Source organism: Elephas maximus, chromosome 4 (genome assembly GCF_024166365.1).
Source record: "Elephas maximus indicus isolate mEleMax1 chromosome 4, mEleMax1 primary haplotype, whole genome shotgun sequence".
Classification (NCBI taxonomy): Eukaryota; Metazoa; Chordata; class Mammalia; order Proboscidea; family Elephantidae; genus Elephas; species Elephas maximus.
In genome coordinates this window covers 159,170,766-159,190,587 of record NC_064822.1, presented here as the reverse complement: position 1 = coordinate 159,190,587, position 19,822 = coordinate 159,170,766, and the positions used below count along the sequence as shown (strand labels likewise).

At 42.5% G+C, this 19,822-nt stretch overlaps 1 protein-coding gene across 3 annotated transcripts in view; it reads right to left on the bottom strand.

The window, feature by feature from the left end:
• Positions 1 to 491: 491 nt before the first annotated feature.
• The window catches only part of CRADD (CASP2 and RIPK1 domain containing adaptor with death domain), a 304,520-nt gene continuing 285,189 nt past the window's right edge, over positions 492 to 19,822 (bottom strand). The window contains exons 5-6 of one of the 3 annotated variants that reach the window (XM_049884060.1): positions 9,376 to 9,439; positions 492 to 8,002 (exon numbers count right to left, since the gene is read on the bottom strand). In XM_049884060.1, coding sequence (XP_049740017.1) covers positions 7,941 to 8,002; positions 9,376 to 9,439 — 126 coding nt within the window. In that variant the 3' untranslated portion in view covers positions 492 to 7,940. The remainder of the gene's footprint in view (positions 8,003 to 9,375; positions 9,440 to 19,822) is intronic. The other 2 variants (XM_049884064.1, XR_007517308.1) reach the window with 2 other exon arrangements.

Here is a 19,822-nt window from a genome sequence, read left to right as displayed (position 1 = left end):
CCCTGATATATATGTTGCATCCTTGATATATGTTACAAGCTCTGGGTCCCCTCAAGTTCCAAGGGGCAGGATAGGTGTCTAGGTTGTGAAGAGTTCTGGGAAGAATCACAGAGGGTTGGGCTGTTTTGTTTGTTTTCCTGAGATGTAGAACACTTTACTCTCAAAGCAGCAAGGAAACCCTAACCTCACCATACTCACCCTTCCAAGCCAATTTCCAAGTTGTTCTTCTAGGAAATTAGTAAAGTCTCTTCAAAGGATGGTAATAAAATCCCTCCCTCTGTAAATCATCTAACTTTCTGGGTCCCATTGAAAGAACCATCTTTTTCATAAATAATTTCTCAGTTTTTTTCCCCTTAAACCTTGGGCAGATTTTGATCTTCTCTAAGCAATTCATATGACATGCATAATATTAGAAGTAAATTAAAAAAAAAAAAAACTAAATTAGGAGAATTTCTGTTTGGGGTGCTGAAAAAGTTTTAGAAAGAGGTAATGGTGAAGGCTGCACAATTTTGTAAATTGTAATTAATGCCACTGAATTGTACACTTAAAAGCGGTTAAAATGGCAAATTTCATGTTACATATATTTTATCAAAATAAAAACAAACACAAGAAAAGAAGTAAATTAGATATCCTTAATACTCTCTCAACCATGACCCAAACCTGTCTTTCCAGCTTCATAGAGATTCCACTGACTTTCTCTGCCTCACCATGTCTACACCAGACTGGCCATGAAACCTACTGGTTACACAGCTTCTGAAAATGATGGGCCTGGACACTTTGTGTCATGTGACTCTGCTATTCTAGGTCACAATTGCTAGGCTGAACCAAAGGCATTAAATATGGGCCAGACCTGAGGAAACTGAGGTGGCCTGGCCTTAGAACTCAGCCCAGTTGGGGAGCTTCATATTGGATAGTAAATATCCAGTCCAATCGAATACTGTCTTTGTAATCTTGGCTGCTATGTGAAGGGTTGGCGGTTTGAACTCACTCAGCAGTTTCTCTGGAGAAAGATGTGGCAATTTGCTCTCGTAAAGGTTACGGCCTAAAAAACCCTATAGGGCAGTTCTACTCTGTCACAGGGGGCTGCTATGAATCAGAATCGACTCAACAGCACCGAATAACAACAATCTTGACTGGAGGACAGTGGTGGTTCAGTGGGAAACCCAGGTTTGACTTCCAGTTAATGCACCTCAATCATTCGTCTGTCAGTGGAGGCTTGCATGTTGCTATGATGCCAAACAGTTTTCAGCAGAGCTTCCAGACTGAGACTAGGAAGAAAGGCCTGGTGATCTACTTCCAAAAAATCAGCCAATGAAAGCCCTATGGATCACAATGGTCGATCGCATTGTATGTAGGTTTGCCATGAGTCAGGGGGCTGACTCAGTGGCAGCTAACAACAATCTTGGATAGAAGACACAGAGACTATAACCCCAGAAACCAAGGCAAAAATCGATAAACTTGGAGGAAAGAGAAGCAGAGACAGAGGTAGTCTTGAATAGGGCAGAATTCAGAGGAGACCAGATTCTGGTAATTGGAGTTGCTGTGGTTTCCTGGAGTGGTTTCCTGGATGGTTTCCAGTTCTCAGGAGGCCTGAATGTGTGGCTGCTGAGATGGTTTTCTTCGTTACATCACTGCACATGTGTGTATCCCTATCATAAACCCCCATCTCTTGAGATATACTGATGTATCGTTTTTTTTTCAAATGGGTAGAGTTCAATACAATTTCCAAAAATGAACTCATAACCTTCTCTCTCAAACCTACTACTTTGATATCACCATCCCTACTACACCAATTCTTGGATTTCTCCCAACCCCAGCTCCAGTCTGTCAATCCACTTGTCAGGTCTTGTCAATTCTCTCTCCACAGTTGTTGTGTGCCCTTGAGTCGATTTCAACCCACAGTGGCCCCATGTGACAGAATAGAAATGCCCCATAGGGTTTACTGGGCTGTAATCTTTATGGGAGCGGATTGCTATGTCTCTCTCCAGCAGAGCTTCTGAGTGGGTTTGAACTGCCAACCTTTCTGGTTAGGTGCTGAGTGCTTAGTTGTTGTGCCACCACAGCTTCAATATACCAAGGCTGGTAAACAATCCTCTCATAGTGCTATTCTCTCACCTTGCACCCTTAGCAGACATCACTCTTCCCACTACACTCTTTCCCACTTACCTGAGCCAGGCTAAAAGTAACAATAGCTCCATTCTATGATTGCTTATTATATATCAGGTGCTGTGCTAAACATGTTGCATGCCTTATATAATGCTCATAAAACCTCTGTGAAGTAGGTACTATTGCTACAAAATAATAGTAACAATAAAAAAATTAATTATTATAGTAATAATCGTGCTAACATTTACTGAACAAGTATATGTGCCAGGCACTGGAATCCAGCACTTCACAAGGATTACTTCATCCAATCCTCCAACGACTTCCTGAGACAGCTAAAATTATTATCCCTATTTACAAATAAGGAAACCGAGGCCCAGAGAACCTAATCAACTTGTTTAAGAACAGCAAGTGGGAGAGCTGATATTCAAACCCAGACACACTGACTCCATGGTCTGTACTGGTGGTCTCAGCGCTGCCCCACGCAGAGCTCTTCCTCTTTCCCGCAGCCACCACCGCGGCTGCCACCACTGCATCAACTGCTGCCGCCGCTGCGGTCACCACCACCAGTCTGAGCCCAGGTCCCAGCCCTGGCTTCCCCCTTGGAGCCCCACGGTGCCCCGCACAGACCCAAGCAAGCGCCGCAGCCAAGCCAACAGCTGAGCGTTACCTGTTTCTGGGCCTTTGGGCGTCAGCCTGCGCATGTGCACACAGCCGCCAGGCACAGCGCCTTGGCTCAGCGCATGCTCCGTTGCCCGTCTGACTTCACGCATGAAACACAAATGCAAAGATAAAATTATTAAGAATTTCAAGACAGTGACTGCAGAGAATTAAGCCAAACACAGGGTCCCTTCTGAGAGTGGGGTCCTGTGTGACTGCACAGGTCGCACACCCAGGAAGCCAGTCCTAATCCTGGACTAGGTGACTTACCTGATTTTGCCCGAGGAGCATGGTGTATTATACTCTAACACTGTATTTTCCTAAATTATTTAATATCTAGACCCCACTAGACATTTTCCCCACTAGACCAGGGGTCAGCAAACTATAGCCCATGGGCCAATCTCACCTGCTGCCTGTTTTTGTAAATAAAGTTTTATTGGGATCCATCCACACCTATTTGTTTACATATTGTCTATGTATACTTTCACACTACAATGGCAGAGCTGAGCAGTTGCAGCAAGGACTGCTTGGCCCACAAAGTCTAAAATATTTGCTGTCTGGCCCTCAATAGAAAAAGTCTGTTGATGTCTGCATTAGATCGTAAGATCCCTGAAGGCAGGAATCATGTCTGTCTAGCTCCCTTTTGTGTTCCCAGGGCCTAGAATAGCGCCTGGCACATAAAAAATACTCAGTCAACATTTGTTGAAAGAAAGGATAAAGGAAAGAATGTTTAAAGAGGTTAACCTTTTTTTTAAATAGCTTGTTTTATCTTTAAAAAATCATGTAAGTTTTACATTTGACTCTTTTTTCATATAAAAATGATGTTTAATATTACTTACCACAGAAATGAACAGTGTTTGTCTTGTGGCTTGGCATACCCTCTGGCATACTGTCACCTACCTCAGTCTAGAGAAGGCCAGGCATCGAATATTCTTATGTATCATTCATCATTCAATAAATATTTATTGAGCAAAGCATGGAGCTAGGCATTACGATGAGAATGACAATTCACACTGGTATCTTACTCTATAGACCTATTGAGCCTATAGACCAAAGAAGAAAAGACCCACAGATACACACACACAAACACACACACACACACACACAAATATATAACTATATGGTAAAAAAAAAAAAAGTCTTGAGAACAGAAGGAAATTTCTAGATTAAGAGCTATGGACTTTCAGAGCCAGGACAGATTCCTCTTGGCTGTGGGAACAGGGGAGGCCTCTCTACAGTCATTCTGCTGTTTGGTCTCAGATCCAATCCCCACCCTTCTGCTTTGCTCTTGCACCACAAGGGGCTGACTCCTACAAACTCCATTTCCGTGGCTGCCCTGCCAACTGGCTCCAGCTAGATTCCAACAGCGGGAGGTCACAGAGAAAGATTGGAGGGCTGAAGGAAGGGAGGAGCCAGGGTATTTCCCCCCTTTTTGTTTATTCTCTGGCCCTCAGTTTTCTCGCCTGCCAAATGAAAAAGGCAATAGTACCCATTTCACAGGGGTTTTATGAGAATTAAATAAGATAAGCATGCACATGCTTAGCACAGTACCAGAAACTTCATAGGCTAGGTACTATTTTTATCCCTGTTGTAAAGATGGTGGAATGGATGCACAGAAAGATTAAGTAACTTACCCAAGGTCACACAGTTAATAAGTAATGGAGCCAGGATTTAAACCCTGCAGTGTAACTGGAGGGCCAGGAATAAATCCTGAATTAGGAAGAGGACCAAACCTCAGTTCCACCACTCACTAGTCAGTTGACTTTGAGAAAACAACTTCTAAGAGCCATGTTTGTTCCATCTCTTAAATTAGGGTAATAGTAGTAAGAACAATAATGATATCTACAACATGAGATAAGGAGCCCTGGTGGTGCAGTGTTTAGAGTGTTTGGACTGCTAACCAAAAGGTTGGCAGTTCAAAACCACCAGCAGCTCTACAGGAAAAAAATGTGGCAGTCTGCTTCTGTAGAGATTTATAGCCTTGGAAACCCTATGGGGTCACTATGAGTTGGAATTGACTTGATGGAAATGGGTTACAACGTGAGATGGTTGTTGAGGACCAATTGGGATAATGTTCATAAAGTACCTCCTGTGTGCCCATCCCAGAGTAGATGCTCAATAAATGTATTATTGCCATGGCAATGTCCTAAGTGGACACACCTGAACATCCCCAGGGATCTGGAATAGGGTCAAAACAAGGATATTTGGTATGTCTGTTTTGCTCCCCACTACAGTTTATGGGAAATCCACTATTACACACTTAATAGTGTAGCCCAGGTAACCAAACACAGCCTCCCTTGTAGTTTCTCAGAATACACATGATGGTGGGCTCCTAGGCTCTCCTCCCTACCACCACGGGCTGGTTCCTCCTTTTGATGCCCCGTTCCCTGGAAGCTAACCAGGGTTTCTTCTCTTTGAGGTTGAGACCAGCCTGACCTTCCATCTGTGGGTCAGAGAACGAGGGTATTAATAATTTAGGAAATTTCTGTTGTCTGTACACCTGCCCTGCAATGACCCTTGCTTCTCGCCACATTGACCTAGAACCAAAAGAAGCTCCTGGAAGTTTTTCTAAACTATCATCAATAAGAAAAAAAAAGTTTCATGGGATCATTGTGACCTAAACCAAAAAACCTGTTGCCATCGAGTTGATTCAGACTCATAGCAACCCTATAGGGCTCGGTAGAACTGCCCCATAGAGTTTCCAAAGAGCACCTGGTGGATTCAAGCTGTTAACCTTTTGGTCAGCAGCCGTAGCACTTAACCACTATGTCACCAGGGTTTCCCATTGCAACCTACTTCAGTTTATTGTTTATATTCCAATTCTTTGAAAATCTGAAATCCATGAATGACAGCAATGAGTGTGTGTATTCGGGGAGGATCCTTAGGCTCAGGGGCTGGATAAGACCTTAGGCTTTATTTCAGCCTGACCCGGTGCCAATTTTGACCTTGATCCTGACACTATGGGCAGAAATTTATTTCTCCCTAGCGGTCACTGTGGGTTTCACCAGACAGAACGAAGCAGCAGCAGCAGATCTGGCAACAGTGGTTAGCCAACTAAACATTGTTTCCCAGGGAAATGACTTCAGGCCTTTAGAAATTTTCCTATTTTCATCTCACCCCCTCAGTACTTCCTGTTTCTCTCTCATTTGGATCTTCTTTTTCTCCTTTATTATGTCTATTTCCCTTCCTTTGGATCTTCCTCTTTCTTCTCTTCTTCATTGCTACTCTCCTCTCCCTTTTCCTTTTTCCTCCATTGACTGGCCACAAGAAGCAAAGAAAGTATGGCCTTTCATGTGTACTCAGTAAAGATTGACATTCCTGTTAAAACTAATAATTTTAGATCAATTTATCCCCCAAATAGAATTGTCAGATTTAAGAAATAAAATCACACGATGCCCAGTTAAACTTAAATTTCAGATAAATAGTGAATAATATTTGGAACGTACTTATACTAAAAGAAAAAAAAAGTTGTTTACCTAAAATTCAAATTGAACTTGGCCTCCTGTATTGTATCTGGCAGCTCTACCCGCAACTAACTGTAGCTCAGTGGGAGTCAGTTGTTCTGGGCAATATAAAGATGCCCCATACATGTGTAACGATAAACTTTGCCAAAATTTCCCTTTCCCTAAATACCCCAAACAGCAAAGAGTTTTCAGTCCCTTGCTTTGACATGATGCCTAAGCCCCAAGGAGCTTTTCTTGGAAGACAGCTGGGTTTTTTAGGGCCTCCCCAAGCCGTCCACCACGGTGCCGCCCCAGGGGTTAGAGGAAGCTGTATCTCAGGGGCCTAGAGGCTTCCAAGGTGGACACATTCCAACAGCAACGTCAGGCCTCTGTGAGGGAAAAGGTTAATTCTGCTGATTGGAGGGAAGGAGGGTGAATTACAAAATTTATCTTTCAATAACACACCTTTGCCTTATATCTGCTCTATACTCAGAGTGACTGGGGGCAGTGACTGGGGAAAGGTAATACTCCTCATTCCTGACGTTCCTTTGGGTCTGTTTGGGAGTGAAGCTTACAGGAGAAGGAGTGATTGCAAACACTCCCCAGATCACACTGAGGCTGGTCACCGCTGATAGTTAATACGTTGCTTGAAGCCCCAGTTGCTGTCCTGGTCCTGGCTGTCAGAGGCTGCACCAACACAGCAAGCCTGGGAGGGTGACAGGGGTCAGCAGGGACTAGGGCCTTCTGACAGGCGCGGCCATCTCCCCTCCACACTGAGAACATATTAAAAGGACTCTAGGAGCTGCCTGGGTTCAGGAGCCCAAGAAGAACAGCTCTGCTTCCCCAAAGCACTGACAGGGCCTTGTAGCCTAGCACTGCCATTTCCAAGTGCTGTGGTCCAGGCCGGGCTTTCTGCTCTCCCTGCTGGAGGCCTGCCATCCTTATTGAGTGTACTTCCAAGAAAGCAGTTGACAAGCTTGGCAGTGCGATTCCTGGAAATGTTCAATAGGCCATCTCCTGGCAGGGCCTGCTGCTGACGAATGGGTCGGAAGGACAGACCGCCTGCTCAGCTCCATCTCAGCCCAGGCCTATTCCCAGGTGCCTCAGAGCAACAGCCGTCCCCAAATACCACCAGTGGTCATCTGGCGGGGCTGCAGCCCTCTGTGGAACATGCTTCCTCCTTGGTAGGGTGGCTGCCAGGGACTTGCTGCTAAATGAAGATAGGCACCCTGTAACTATAAATTATAAAACACACCAGCTCTGGCTGGTGCACTGCGTGTCCCGCAGTAAACTCCGGAGGGGACACTTGGCCCCTGCCAAAGGGCATTCTAGACAACGGCTTTAACTCTTGTGGCAGCAGCAACATGAGAGAGGCCAAGCCTGTTGCTAGGCAGAGGAGCTCCTGGCAACTCCTGGAGGTTGGAATTTCCCTGTGATACTGAGCACAGTGTGGACCAGGGCTTCTCAACCTCAGCACTATTGACATTTTGGGCTGGATGCTTCTTTGTTTGGGCTGTCCTGTGCATTGTAGGATGTTTAGCAGCATCCCTGGCCTCCACCCATTAGATGCCAGTGGACTCCCATCCCAGTTGTGACAACCAAAAATGACTCCAAACATTACCAAGTGTCCCCAGGGGGCAAATCGTCCTTGGTTGAGAATCACTGGTATAAAGGAAAGAGATGGGAGTCTGGAGTGACGCAGAGAGGGGAAAACCAGAAACTCAGAGTCTGATATCAGTTGGGCTGTGTGACGTCAGGCAAGTCATGAAATCCTTCAGACCCCAGATTCTTCACCTCTAAAATGGGAAGAAAAAGAAGGTCAAGTCAAAGAAGTTCTAGAAATTGGTTGAGATAATACATGTGATGTGCTCTGAAAGGTATTAAATGAAACCAGTTGTCGTGGAGTCAATTTCTACTCATGCGATCCCATGTGTGTCAGAGTAGAAATGTGCTTCGTTAGATTTTCAATGGCTAATTTTTTTTCAGAACTAGATCACCAGGCCTTTCTTCCAAGGTGCCTCTGATTGGACTCAAACCTTCAGCCTTCCTGTTAGCAGCTGAGGATGTTAACCATTTGCAAAAGCACTGTGTAAAATAGCATAGCAACAAGTTCTATAATGCTGGAAGCCTTCTCTACCTCAAAGGGCATTGTGCCCTTTGAAATGAAAAGCTAACTCAGTATTTATAAAATCCCCCCAGACTCTTAAATTAAAACAAACACATGCTTTAGAAAGCTTTTCTCCTTTTCTCTTTCCTTCCGAATTCAAACAAGAATAAGTATGCTACAGCGGCCCGAGGTTAATGAACACTAGTTACCCTGTCTCCTTCAAAGGGGCATTGTATGTATATATATTTTTTATCAACACCCTAGGAATTGCATTCATCCAATGAGAGAACAGAAAATGGTGGCGGGTGAGCCACTATTTTTTCCACAAAACTAGTATCTTTTCCTTTAAAATGAGTAAAAACCAAACCCAAAAAACCCTACTAAGTGAAACATTACAGCCCTATAGGGATACTGTTGCTTTAAGTGAGCTTTGCTGTTATATAACTCTCTGGCTGCCTTCACCCCACCAGCTTTCAAGGAACTGTAAAGAAATCTTTAAAGTTTAATATTTCTCCTGTTCACACTGGCATAAAAACACAAAGGAAATATGCCTCGCCCCAGGGTAACCTGAGCTCCTGCAAATGTAAAGGTTGAAGATCCAGTCCTTGAGGACACGGCTACATGCCCCTCCCTCCTCCCCCTGCCAGATCTTAGGGACCTTGCCCAGCTCCAGGCAGCCGCAGCCCTTCCTTTGCGGCACAGACTGTGTTGATTCGGAAGATCCAAGGCCACATTTGCTTTGGAAAACAGGACGTTGTGATTAATCAAAGAAAACAAAAACAGCTCTGTTTTCCATAATGGGTCCATCGAAGGGTTTTTCTAGGAAAAACCCTGATCAAGTTGTTCCTTCTATTCCTCTAAAGGCTAACAGCTGGGGGGAGGGGGATGGGCGAGGAGGCATCCATGGAAGTTCATTCCCGAAAAGTTCCTTCCCAGAAAAAGGCTTCATTATGCTCAGCCGCTCAAAGCCCAAAGAGTGAGAGTCTGGCCAGTTAACGGCAGGGGCCCAACAGAAGAGTCCCCTCTTTCTCAGGCAGGCCATCATTGTTCCAAGGTGCTTACCTGACACTTCTAAATCATGCTGAGCAGGTAGGGTTCCCAGAGAAAGGCCTGGTGGAGTGGTACCCTGTAAACCAAGCAAACAAACAGAGAAGGGTCAAAAAAGACAGTCAGATGAGACACTGCTGTAAACACACTCTCACAGGCTTACCTCATCAGAAGGAATCACAGTGTAGTTCCAGCACTAGGTAAAGACAGAGGCAGGGCTGGGACTAAGGTGAGGCTAGTGAGGCACTCACCTTGGGTACAAAATTTAAAGCCACTGAAAATGCAGTCATCTGATAAATAGTATTTTTATTCAATATTTTTAAAAATTCAAAAATAATTCCAAAAAAAAATCCATGATGAACAAAATACCAAAATTTTAAATAAAAGCAGGATCTGGTTTCACAAGCAATGTGTGTGTCCAATGATCAGCACTTGACGTTGATGGTCTCATTGCATGGGAGGGTCTGTATGAAGGAGCTGTGTGCTTAAATTGTGTGCCCCAGAAATAAGTGCTGAAATCCTGGCCCCTGTACCTGTAGATGTGATCCTACTTGAAAATAAGGTTTTTCTTTTGTTATGATGATGAGGTTATACCAATGTAAGGTGGGTCCTAAACCTAATCAGCGGAAACCCTGGTGGCGTACTGGTTAAGTGCTACAACTGCTAACCAAAGGGTCGGCAGTTCAAATCCGCCAGGCGCTCCTTGGAAACTCCATGTTTTAAACCTAATCACTTCTGAGTTATAAAAAGAGTAGAATAGGCACAGAGTCACACGCAGGGAAGACAGATGCCACGTGAGGAACATCTACAAGCAAGGGAATGCCAAGGACTGCCAGCAATCACCAGGAACTAGGGAAGAAGCCCAGAAAAGGAATCAAAGGGCCAAGACCCTGATTTGAACCCTTAGGCTCCAGTACTGTGAGAAAATAAATTTCTGTTCTTTAAAGCCACTGGCTTGTGGTATTTTTGTTACTAGGTAATGAAGACAAGCAGGGTAACCAAAAGGGTGTCCTGGACTCAGAGTCAGGAACGGAAGAGTAGCCCAGTCCTGTGCAGCCTTGAGCTTGGAGCTCTGGTTCTCATTTGTGAAATGGGTTTAATGTTGGCCTCATACACCTCACAGGAGTTGTTAAGACCAAATAAGATCTTGTTCACAAGAGCATTTGATAAACCATAACCTATGACAACCTATGGCGCCCATAAGTGGTACAAATGGTTAAGCACCTCACTACTAGCTGAAAGGTTGGCAGTTTGAATACACTCAGAGGCACCTCAGAAGAAAGGCCCAGTGATCTGCTTCAGAAAGGTCACAGCTTTGAAAACCTTGTGGAGCACAGTTCTACTCTGCAACACCCGGAGTTGTCATGATTTGGCACTGACCCGATGGCAATGGGTTTGTATTTTTTGGTTTGTTATCCTTGAATGGTATGACAGAAAGTGGAATGATAATACTGGTAATTATAGTGGTGGATAAATGGGACATTCCTGAAGATAGAAGGGAAGAAAAGGCAGGAGAGAGGAAGAGAGGGGCAAGGAACACACTCTGTGGTAGAAAAAGCCTGGATTCAGGAGTCTGACCTGCATTCAAGTCCCAGCTCAGCTATTTATAATTTGCAGAGCCTTCACCTATTTGCCAACCTCTCTGAGCCTCAGTATTCTCAGTCTTAAATAGGGATAATAATGGATTGACCAGGAAATAATGCATAGCCCCACCCTCACCCCAGGCTTTTTCCATGAAAGTGAAAGAAAAAAGAGGAAAAGAAACAGGATAGGCAGGGAAGAACATAAACTGAGATTGCAGGAGGTAAGAGAAGAAAAGATCCAGGAGGAAAAATAGTGTAAAGGAAGAAGGAAGAAAAGGAAACAAGAAGGGGACAGGGGTCACACAGTGCCCATTCTGAGCTGAGAGCTCTCAAAGAGCAAATCAATTCCAGTTTCCCTGGAAACATCCATGTAAGGAGTCAACATCAGAATTGTATTTGAGATTTATCTGTGATGACACACATAGCTCTGATTCATTCGTGTTACTTGCTATAGAATAATCTAGAATATACCACCATTCATATATCCATTCTCCCAAGAGTGGATATTTTGGTTGTTTATGTCAACCAGGCTTTGACAATGTTCTGCTGCTATTCATAAGGTTTTCACTGGCTAATTCTTTTCAAAAGTAGACCACTAAGTCTTTCTTCCTAGTCTGTTTTAGCCTAAAGCTCAGCTGAAACCTGTCCACCTTTGGTGACCCTGCTGGTATTTGAATACCGGTGGCATCGCAGAATATTGTCTGATATAGTGCCAGAAGATGAGCCTCCCAGGTTGGAAAGCACTCAAAAGACAACAAGGGAAATGCTGCCTCCTCAAAGTAAACTTTAATGACATGGATGGAGTCAAGCTTTCAGGACCTTCATTTGCTGATGTGGCACGACTCAAAATGAGAAGGAACAGCTGCAAATAACCGTTAATAATTGGAACCTGAAATGTACAAAGCAGAAATCCAGGAAAATTGGAAATCATCAAAAATGAAATGTAATGCATAAACATCTATATCCTAGGCATTAGTGAGCTGAAATGGACTGGTATTGGCCATTTTGAATTGGCAAATCATATGGTCTACTATGTCAGGAATGACAACTTAAAGAGGAATGGCGTTGCATTCATTATCAAAAAGAACATTTCAAGATCTATCCTGAAGTACAGCTCTATCAGTGATAGGATAATATCCATAAACCTACAAAGAAGACCAGTTAACATGACCATTTTTCAAATTTACCCACCAACCACTAAGGCCAAAGATGAAGAAATTTGAGATATTTATCAATTTCTGCAGTGAAATTGATCAAACATGCAATCAGGATGCTTTCATAATTATTGGTGATTGGAATGCAGAAGTTGGAAACAAAAGGGAAGGATCATTAGTTGGAAAATGTGGCCTTGGTGATAGAAACGATATCAGAGATCACATGATAGAGCTCTGTAGGAATGACTTATTCATTACATATACCTTTTTTTTTTAACAATATAAATGATGACTATACACTTGGACCTCACCAGATGGAATACACAGCAATCAAATCGACTATATCTGTGGAAAGAGTTGACAGAAAAGCAAAATATTATCAGTCAGAACAAGGCCAGGGGCCGACTCGCTCATATGCAAGTTCAAGTTGAAACTGAAGAAAATTAGAGCAAGTCCACCAGAGCCAAAGTAAGATGTTGAGTATATCCCACCTGAATTTAGAGACCACCTCAAGAATAGATTTGCCGAAGATGATGGAGTAGTCAGATGCTGCCTGTGGTCCCCCTTACAACAAATCACCAAAAAACCCGTTGCTGTCGAATTGATTCTGACTCATAGCGACCCTGTAGGACAGAGTAGAACTGCCCCATAGAGTTTCCAAGGACTGCCTAGTGGATTTGAACTGCCAACCTTTTGGTTAGCAGCTGTAGCACTTAACCACTATACCACCAGGGCTTCCCCTTACAACAAAGACCTGAAAAAATAAGTGAATCAATTATATATGACTATCTAGGAGCCCTGAACAGCAAAGGCAAAGTTGAGGAATTGGACTGTGTGGCAGGAGGAGGGAGAGACAGTTCAGAAGCAGTGAGGAGTTGCCAGACCTGACCCAGCAGGAACTGGCACCCTGCAGGCTGGATCAGCTGTGCACAGAGAAGCAAGCAGTGGTGCTTGGGACCTGTTTTCCATATCAGAAGAGACTGACTAGTAGGGAGTCTACTCATGCCTCCAGAATCAGTGAAAAGCTGCGCTCAATTGGCAAAAGATAAGTACATATGTCTAACCTTCCACGCGGGTCAAAAAACACCCCTTTGGGAAAAACCTCTCTCCCTTTTACCCGACCCCTCCCTGCTCTGCACCGGTCCCAAGCCAGATTCAGAGATAGCCGCATCCCCTGGGCTGGAAGTAGGACCTATCACTTGCCCTGAGGCATTCTCCCAGCTTTGGAGGGGGAAAAGTTAACAAACAGGAAAAGTAATCTGCCAGCTCCCCTAAGCTGGAAACTCAGGGCAGGCACAGCTCCTTTGCCTAGGCACAGGCATACGAAGTCCATGGACTTTGAATGCCTTTCACCCCTACATAGACCTGTGTGGGCCCATTTCAACAGCATAGGCCCTCATTACCACAGTATAATAGGGTATATACATGAAGCCTAACTTCGACTGTATCACCTATATGGCGGAGGGGCAGGATTGAGACATTTGACACTGCTCTGCCTGTTAAGCAGGGTCTTCACCTACCCACATCAATGGCCTGAGGACTGGTGGCTCCATCCATGCCACCTAGCCGCCCATGACAGGGACCCAAGAATAAGTGGTTCCATCTGAAGAATAGATTTGATGCACTGAACACTAGTGACCGCAGACCACACAAGTTGTGGAATGACATCAAGGACATCATCCATGAGAAAAGCAAGAGGTCACTGAAAAGACAGGAAAGAAAGAAAAGACCAAGATGGATGTCAGAGGAGACTCTGAAACTTGCTCTGGAACGTTGAGCAGCTAAAGCAAAAGGAAGAATTGCTGAAGTAAAAGAACTGAACAGAAGATTTCAAAGGGCCTCTCGAGAAGACAAAGTAAAGTATTATAAGGACATGTGCAAAGAGCTGGAGATGGAAAACCAAAAGAGAAGAACACGCTCGGTGTTTCTGAAGCTGAAAGAACTGAAGAAAAAATTAAAGCCTCAAGTTGCAATAGTGAAGGATTCCATGGGGAAAATATTAAACGACGCAGGAAGCATCAAAAGAAGATGGCAGGAGTACACAAAGTAATTATACCAAAAAGAATTGGTTTATATTCAGCCATTTCAAGAGGTGGCATATGATCAGGAACCGATGGTGCTGAAGGAAGAAGTCCAAGCTGCTCTGAAGACACTGGCGAAAAACAAGGCTCCAGGAATTGATGGAATATCAATTGAGATGTTTCAACAGACAGATGCAATGCTGGAGGTGCTCACTCATCTATGCCAAGAAATACAGAAGACAGCTTCCTGGCCAACTGACTGGAAGAGGTCCATATTTGTGCCTATTCCCAAGAAAGGTGATCCAACCGAATGTGGGAATTGTAGAACAATATCATTAATATCACACGCAAGCAAAATTTTGCTGAAGATCATTCAAAAATGGCTGCAGCAGTATATCCACAGGGAACTGCCAGAAGTTCAGGCCGGTTTCAGAAGAGGACATGTAAACAGGGATATCATTGCTGATGTCAGATGGATCCTGGCTGAAAGCAGAGAATACCAGAAGGATGTTTACCTGTGTTTTATTGACTATGCAAAGGCATTCAACTGTGTGGATCATAACAAACTATGGATAACACTGCGAAGAATGGGAATTCCAGAACACTTAATTGTGCTCAAGAGAAACCTTTACATAGATCAAGAGGCAGTTGTTCGGACAGAACAAGGGGATATTGATTGGTTTAAAGTCAGGAAATGTGTGCGGCGGGGTTGTATTCTTTCACCATACCTATTTAATCTGTATGCTGAACAAATAATCCAAAAAGCTGGACTATATGAAGAAGAATGGGACATCAGGATTAGAGGAAGACTCATTAACAACCTGCATTGTGTACATGACACAACCTTGCTTGCTGAAAGTGAAGAGGACTTGAAGCACTTACTAATGAAAATCAAAGACCACAGCCTTCAGTATGGATTACACCTCAACATAAAGAAAACAAAAATCCTCACAACTGGACCAATGAGCAACATCACGATAAATGGAGAAAAGACTGAAGTTGTCAAGGATTTCATTTTACTTGGATCCACAATCAACAGCCATGGAAGCAGCAGTCAAGAAATCAAAAGATGCATTGCATTGGGCAAATCTGCTGCAAAGGACCTCTTCAAAGTGTTGAAAAGCAAAGATGTCACCCTGAAGACTAAGGTTTGCCTGACCCAAACCATGATATTTTCAATCTCATCATATGCATGTGAAAGCTGGACAATGAATAAGGAAGACTGAAGAAGAGTTGACGCCTTTGAATTCTGGTGTTGGCGAAGAATATTGAATATACCATGGACTGCCAAAAGAACGAACAAATCTGTCTTGGAAGAAGTGCGGCCAGAATGCTCCTTAGAGGCAAGGATGGTGAGACTGCGTCTTACATACTTTGGACATGTTGTCAGGAGGGATCAGTCCCTGGAGAAGGACATCATGCTTGGCAGAGTACAGGGTCAGTGGAAAAGAGGAAGACCCTCAACAAGGTGGATTGACAGTGGCTGCAACAATGAGCTCAAGCATAAGAACGATTGTAACAATGGCGCAGGACAGGGCAGTGTTTCGTTCTGTTGTGCATAGGGTTGCTATGATTCGGAACCGACTCGACAGCACCTAACAACAACAACAACAACCAATCCTTATAGCCAACAGCATTGAATGTACATAGTCCAGCTGCAAAACCCACCCACCTGTGTTCTCAAGGGAACAGGGACACGCTTTCCTCACAGCCACTCAGGAGCTGCTGTCAGCCAGATACCTGTTCCTACACCAATCCACTGCCTGACTAGGACTGTAGGTAACAGCCTGTACCACACACTTGGTGACTGACTACCTGAACATCTGAGCTGAATCCATACAAGAAAAGTAAATGGACTCCTTGGCTCACATACAAAGTAACAGATCTAACCACTGGGTGACAGGACGTTAGATCTTCAAAAGTGCCAATAATCAAACTAGCTCACTAGAGCAACCTATTTGGGCATATCAAAACAAGAAGCTAGGACATAGTAAGGAAACATAAAATAAATATAATAGCTTATTTATGGCTTGGAGAAAACAGTCAATATCAAATCACACAACGAGGCAGACCATGATGGCTTCAGCAAGCTCCCAAAACAGAGAATCAACAAATCTTCCAGATAAAGAGAACTTCCTGGAATTACCAAAGGTAGTATACAGAAGATTAACCTACAGAATTCGTCAAGAGATCAGGGAGGAGATCAGGCAAAATGCAGAACAAGCCAAGCAACGCACAGACAAAACAATAGAGGAACTTAAGAAGATTATAGAAGAGCATGATGACAAATTTAATAGGCTGCAAGAATCCACAGAGAGACAACAAACAGAAATCCAGAAGATTAACAATAAGATTTCAGAATTAGACAACTCAATAGAAAGTCATAGGAGCAGAATTGAGGCACTGAAAGCCAGAATCAGTAAGATTGAAGATAGAGCACTTGACACCAACTTATTTGAGGAAAAATCAGATACAAGAATTTTTAAAAAATGAAGAAACCCTAAGAATTACATGGGACTTTATCAAGAGGAATAACCTAGGTGGGATTGGAGTACCAGAACAGAGGGGCATAACAGAAAATACAACAAGAAATGCTGAAGATTTGTTGGCAGAAATCTTCCCTGATATTGTGAAAGATGTGAAGGTATCTATCCAAGATGCTCATTGAAATCCACACAAGGAAGATTCCAAAAGAAAGTCACCAAGACATATTATAATCAAACTTGCCAAAACCAAAGATAAAGAGAGAATTTTAAGAGTGGCTAAGGATAACGTCGGGAGGGATTAGTCCCTGGAGAAGGACATTATGCTTGACAAAGTACAGGGTAAGTGGAAAAGAGGAAGATCCTCAATGAGGTGAATTGAGCCAGTGGCTACAGCAATGAGCTCAAGCATAACAACAATTGTGAAGATGGCACAGGATGGGGCAGTGTTTTGTTCTGTTGTGCATGGGGCACTATGAGTCAGAAGCAACTTGATGGCACCTAACAACAACAACAGCAATAAACCAAAAGTTGTCTACAGAGGAGAGTTAATAAGACTAACCTCAGGCTACTCAGCAGAAACCATGTAGGCAAGAAAGCAGTGGGATGACATATATAAAGCCTTGAAGAAAAATAACTGCCAGCCAAGAATTACATATCCAGCAAAACTGTCTCCCAAATATCATGGCGAAATTAGGGCATTTCCAGATAACAAAAGTTTATGGAATTTGCAAAAACCAAACCAAAATTACAAGAAATACTAAAGGGAGTCCTCTGGATAGAAAATCAATAACATCAGATAACAACTCAAGACTAGCACGGAGGACAGAGCAACTAGATATCAACCCAGAATGGAAAGTCACAAAAACAAATCAAAGTCTAAAACACTGAAAATAGGGAAACAGAGACCTCATTATGTAAAAGATGACAACATTAAGACCAAAAGAGAAGGACTAAAAAATGTAGTCATAGGTCTTTCATATGCAGAAGAAGTAAAGCCAATGTAAAGAAATAAAAGATTCATTTAAACTTAGAAAAATAGGGGTAAATATTAAGGTAACCACAAAGGAAGCTCACAATCCTACACATCAAAGTAAAAACATGAAAAACATAAAGACTCAGTAAATACAAAATCAACAACAATGAAAAAGATGAAAAGAAAATACATAAATATGACTCAGCACAGAAAATTTAGTGAAACAAAGGAACTGTCAACAACATATAATAAAATACATCAAAATGACAACACTAAACTCATAACTATCAATAATTATGCTGAATGTAAATGGATTAAATGCACCAATAAAGAGACAGAGAGTGGCAGAATGGATTTAAAAAAACACGATCCCTCTCTATGCTGCCTACAAGAGGTACACCTTAGACTTAAAAACACAAACTAAAGCTCAAAGGATGGAAAAATTATACATCAAGCAAACAACAATCAAAAAAGAGCAGGAGTGGCAATATTAACTTCTGACAAAATAGACTTTAAAGTAAAATCCACCACAAAGGATAAGGAAGGACACTACATAATGATTAAAGGGTCAATACACCAGAAGGACATAACCATAATTAATATTTACGCACCCAATGACAGTGCTCCAAAATAAATAAAACTCTAACAGCACTGAAGGACATAACCATAATTAATATTTACGCACCCAATGACAGTGCTCCAAAATAAATAAAACAAACTCTAACAGCATTGAAAAAGAGATAGACAGCTCCATAATAATAGTAGGAGACATCAACATACCACTTTCAGCGAAGGACAGAACATCCAGAAAGAAGCTCAATAAAGACACAGAAGATCTAAATGCCACAATCAAACAACTTGACCTCATAGACATGTGCAGAACACTCCACCCAACAGCAGCCAAGTATAGTTTTTTTTTCCAACAGACTTGGAATGTTCTCCAGAATATACCATATATTAGGCCATAAAACAAGCCTTAACAGAATCTGAAGCAACGAAATATTACAAAGCATCTTTTCTGACCACAAACCATAAAAGTAGAAACCAGTAACAAAAAAAAGCAAGGAAAAACATCAGACACGTGGAAATTGAACAGCACCTTGCTCAAAAACTACTGGATTCTAGAAGAAATTAAGGATGGAATAAAGAAATTCACCGAATCAAATGAGAATGAAAACACATTCCACCAGGACCTTTGGGACACAGGAAAAGCAGTGCTCAGAGGTCAATTTATAGCAATAAACACACACATCCAAAAAGAAGAAATGGCCAGAATCAAAGCACTGGCCTTACGACTTGAACAAACAGAAAGAAAACAGCAAAAGATGCCCTTATGCACCAGAAGAAAACAAATAATAGATATTAGAGCAGAATTAAATGAAACAGAGAACAGAAAAACAACTGAAAGAGTTAACAAGACCAAAAGCTGGTTCTTTGAAAAGATCAACAAAATCAATAAACCGTTGGCCAAAATGACAAAAGAAACACTCTAGAAGAAGCAAATAACCCAAATAAGAAATGAGATGGGTGATATCACAACAGGCCCAACTGAATAAAAAGAATCATAACAGAATATTATGAAAAATTGTACTCTAAAAAAATTGAAAACCTAGAGGAAATGGACAAATTTCTAGAAACACACTACGTACCTGAACTAAGACAAACAGAGAAGGAGCAACTGAATAAACCTATAACAAAAGAAGAGACTGACAAGTTAATTAAAAAACTCCCAACAACAACAACAAAAAACCCTGGCCCTGACAGTTTCACTAGAGAATTCTACCAAACTTTCAGAGAAGAGTTAGCACCAGTACTAATAAAGGTATTTCAGAGCATAGAAGAAGATGGAATACTCCCAAACTCATTCTATGAAGCCAGCATAACCCTGATACCAAAACCAGGTAAAACCCAAAATCCATTACCCTCGAGTTGATTCCAACTCATAGCAACCCTCTAGGACAGAGTAGAACTGTCCCATAGTTTTTCCAAGGAGTGCCTGGTAGATTCAAACTGCTGACCTTTTAGTTAGCTGCTGTAGCTCTTAACCACTATGCCACCAGGGTTTCCAAATCAGGTAAAGACACCACAAAAAAAATTACAGACCAATATCCCTCATGAACATAGATGCAAAAACTCTCCACAAAATTCTAGCCAATAGAATTCAACAGCATATCAAAAAAATAACCCACCATGACCAAGTGGGATTCATAAAAGGTAAACAAGGATGGTTCAATATTAGAAAAAC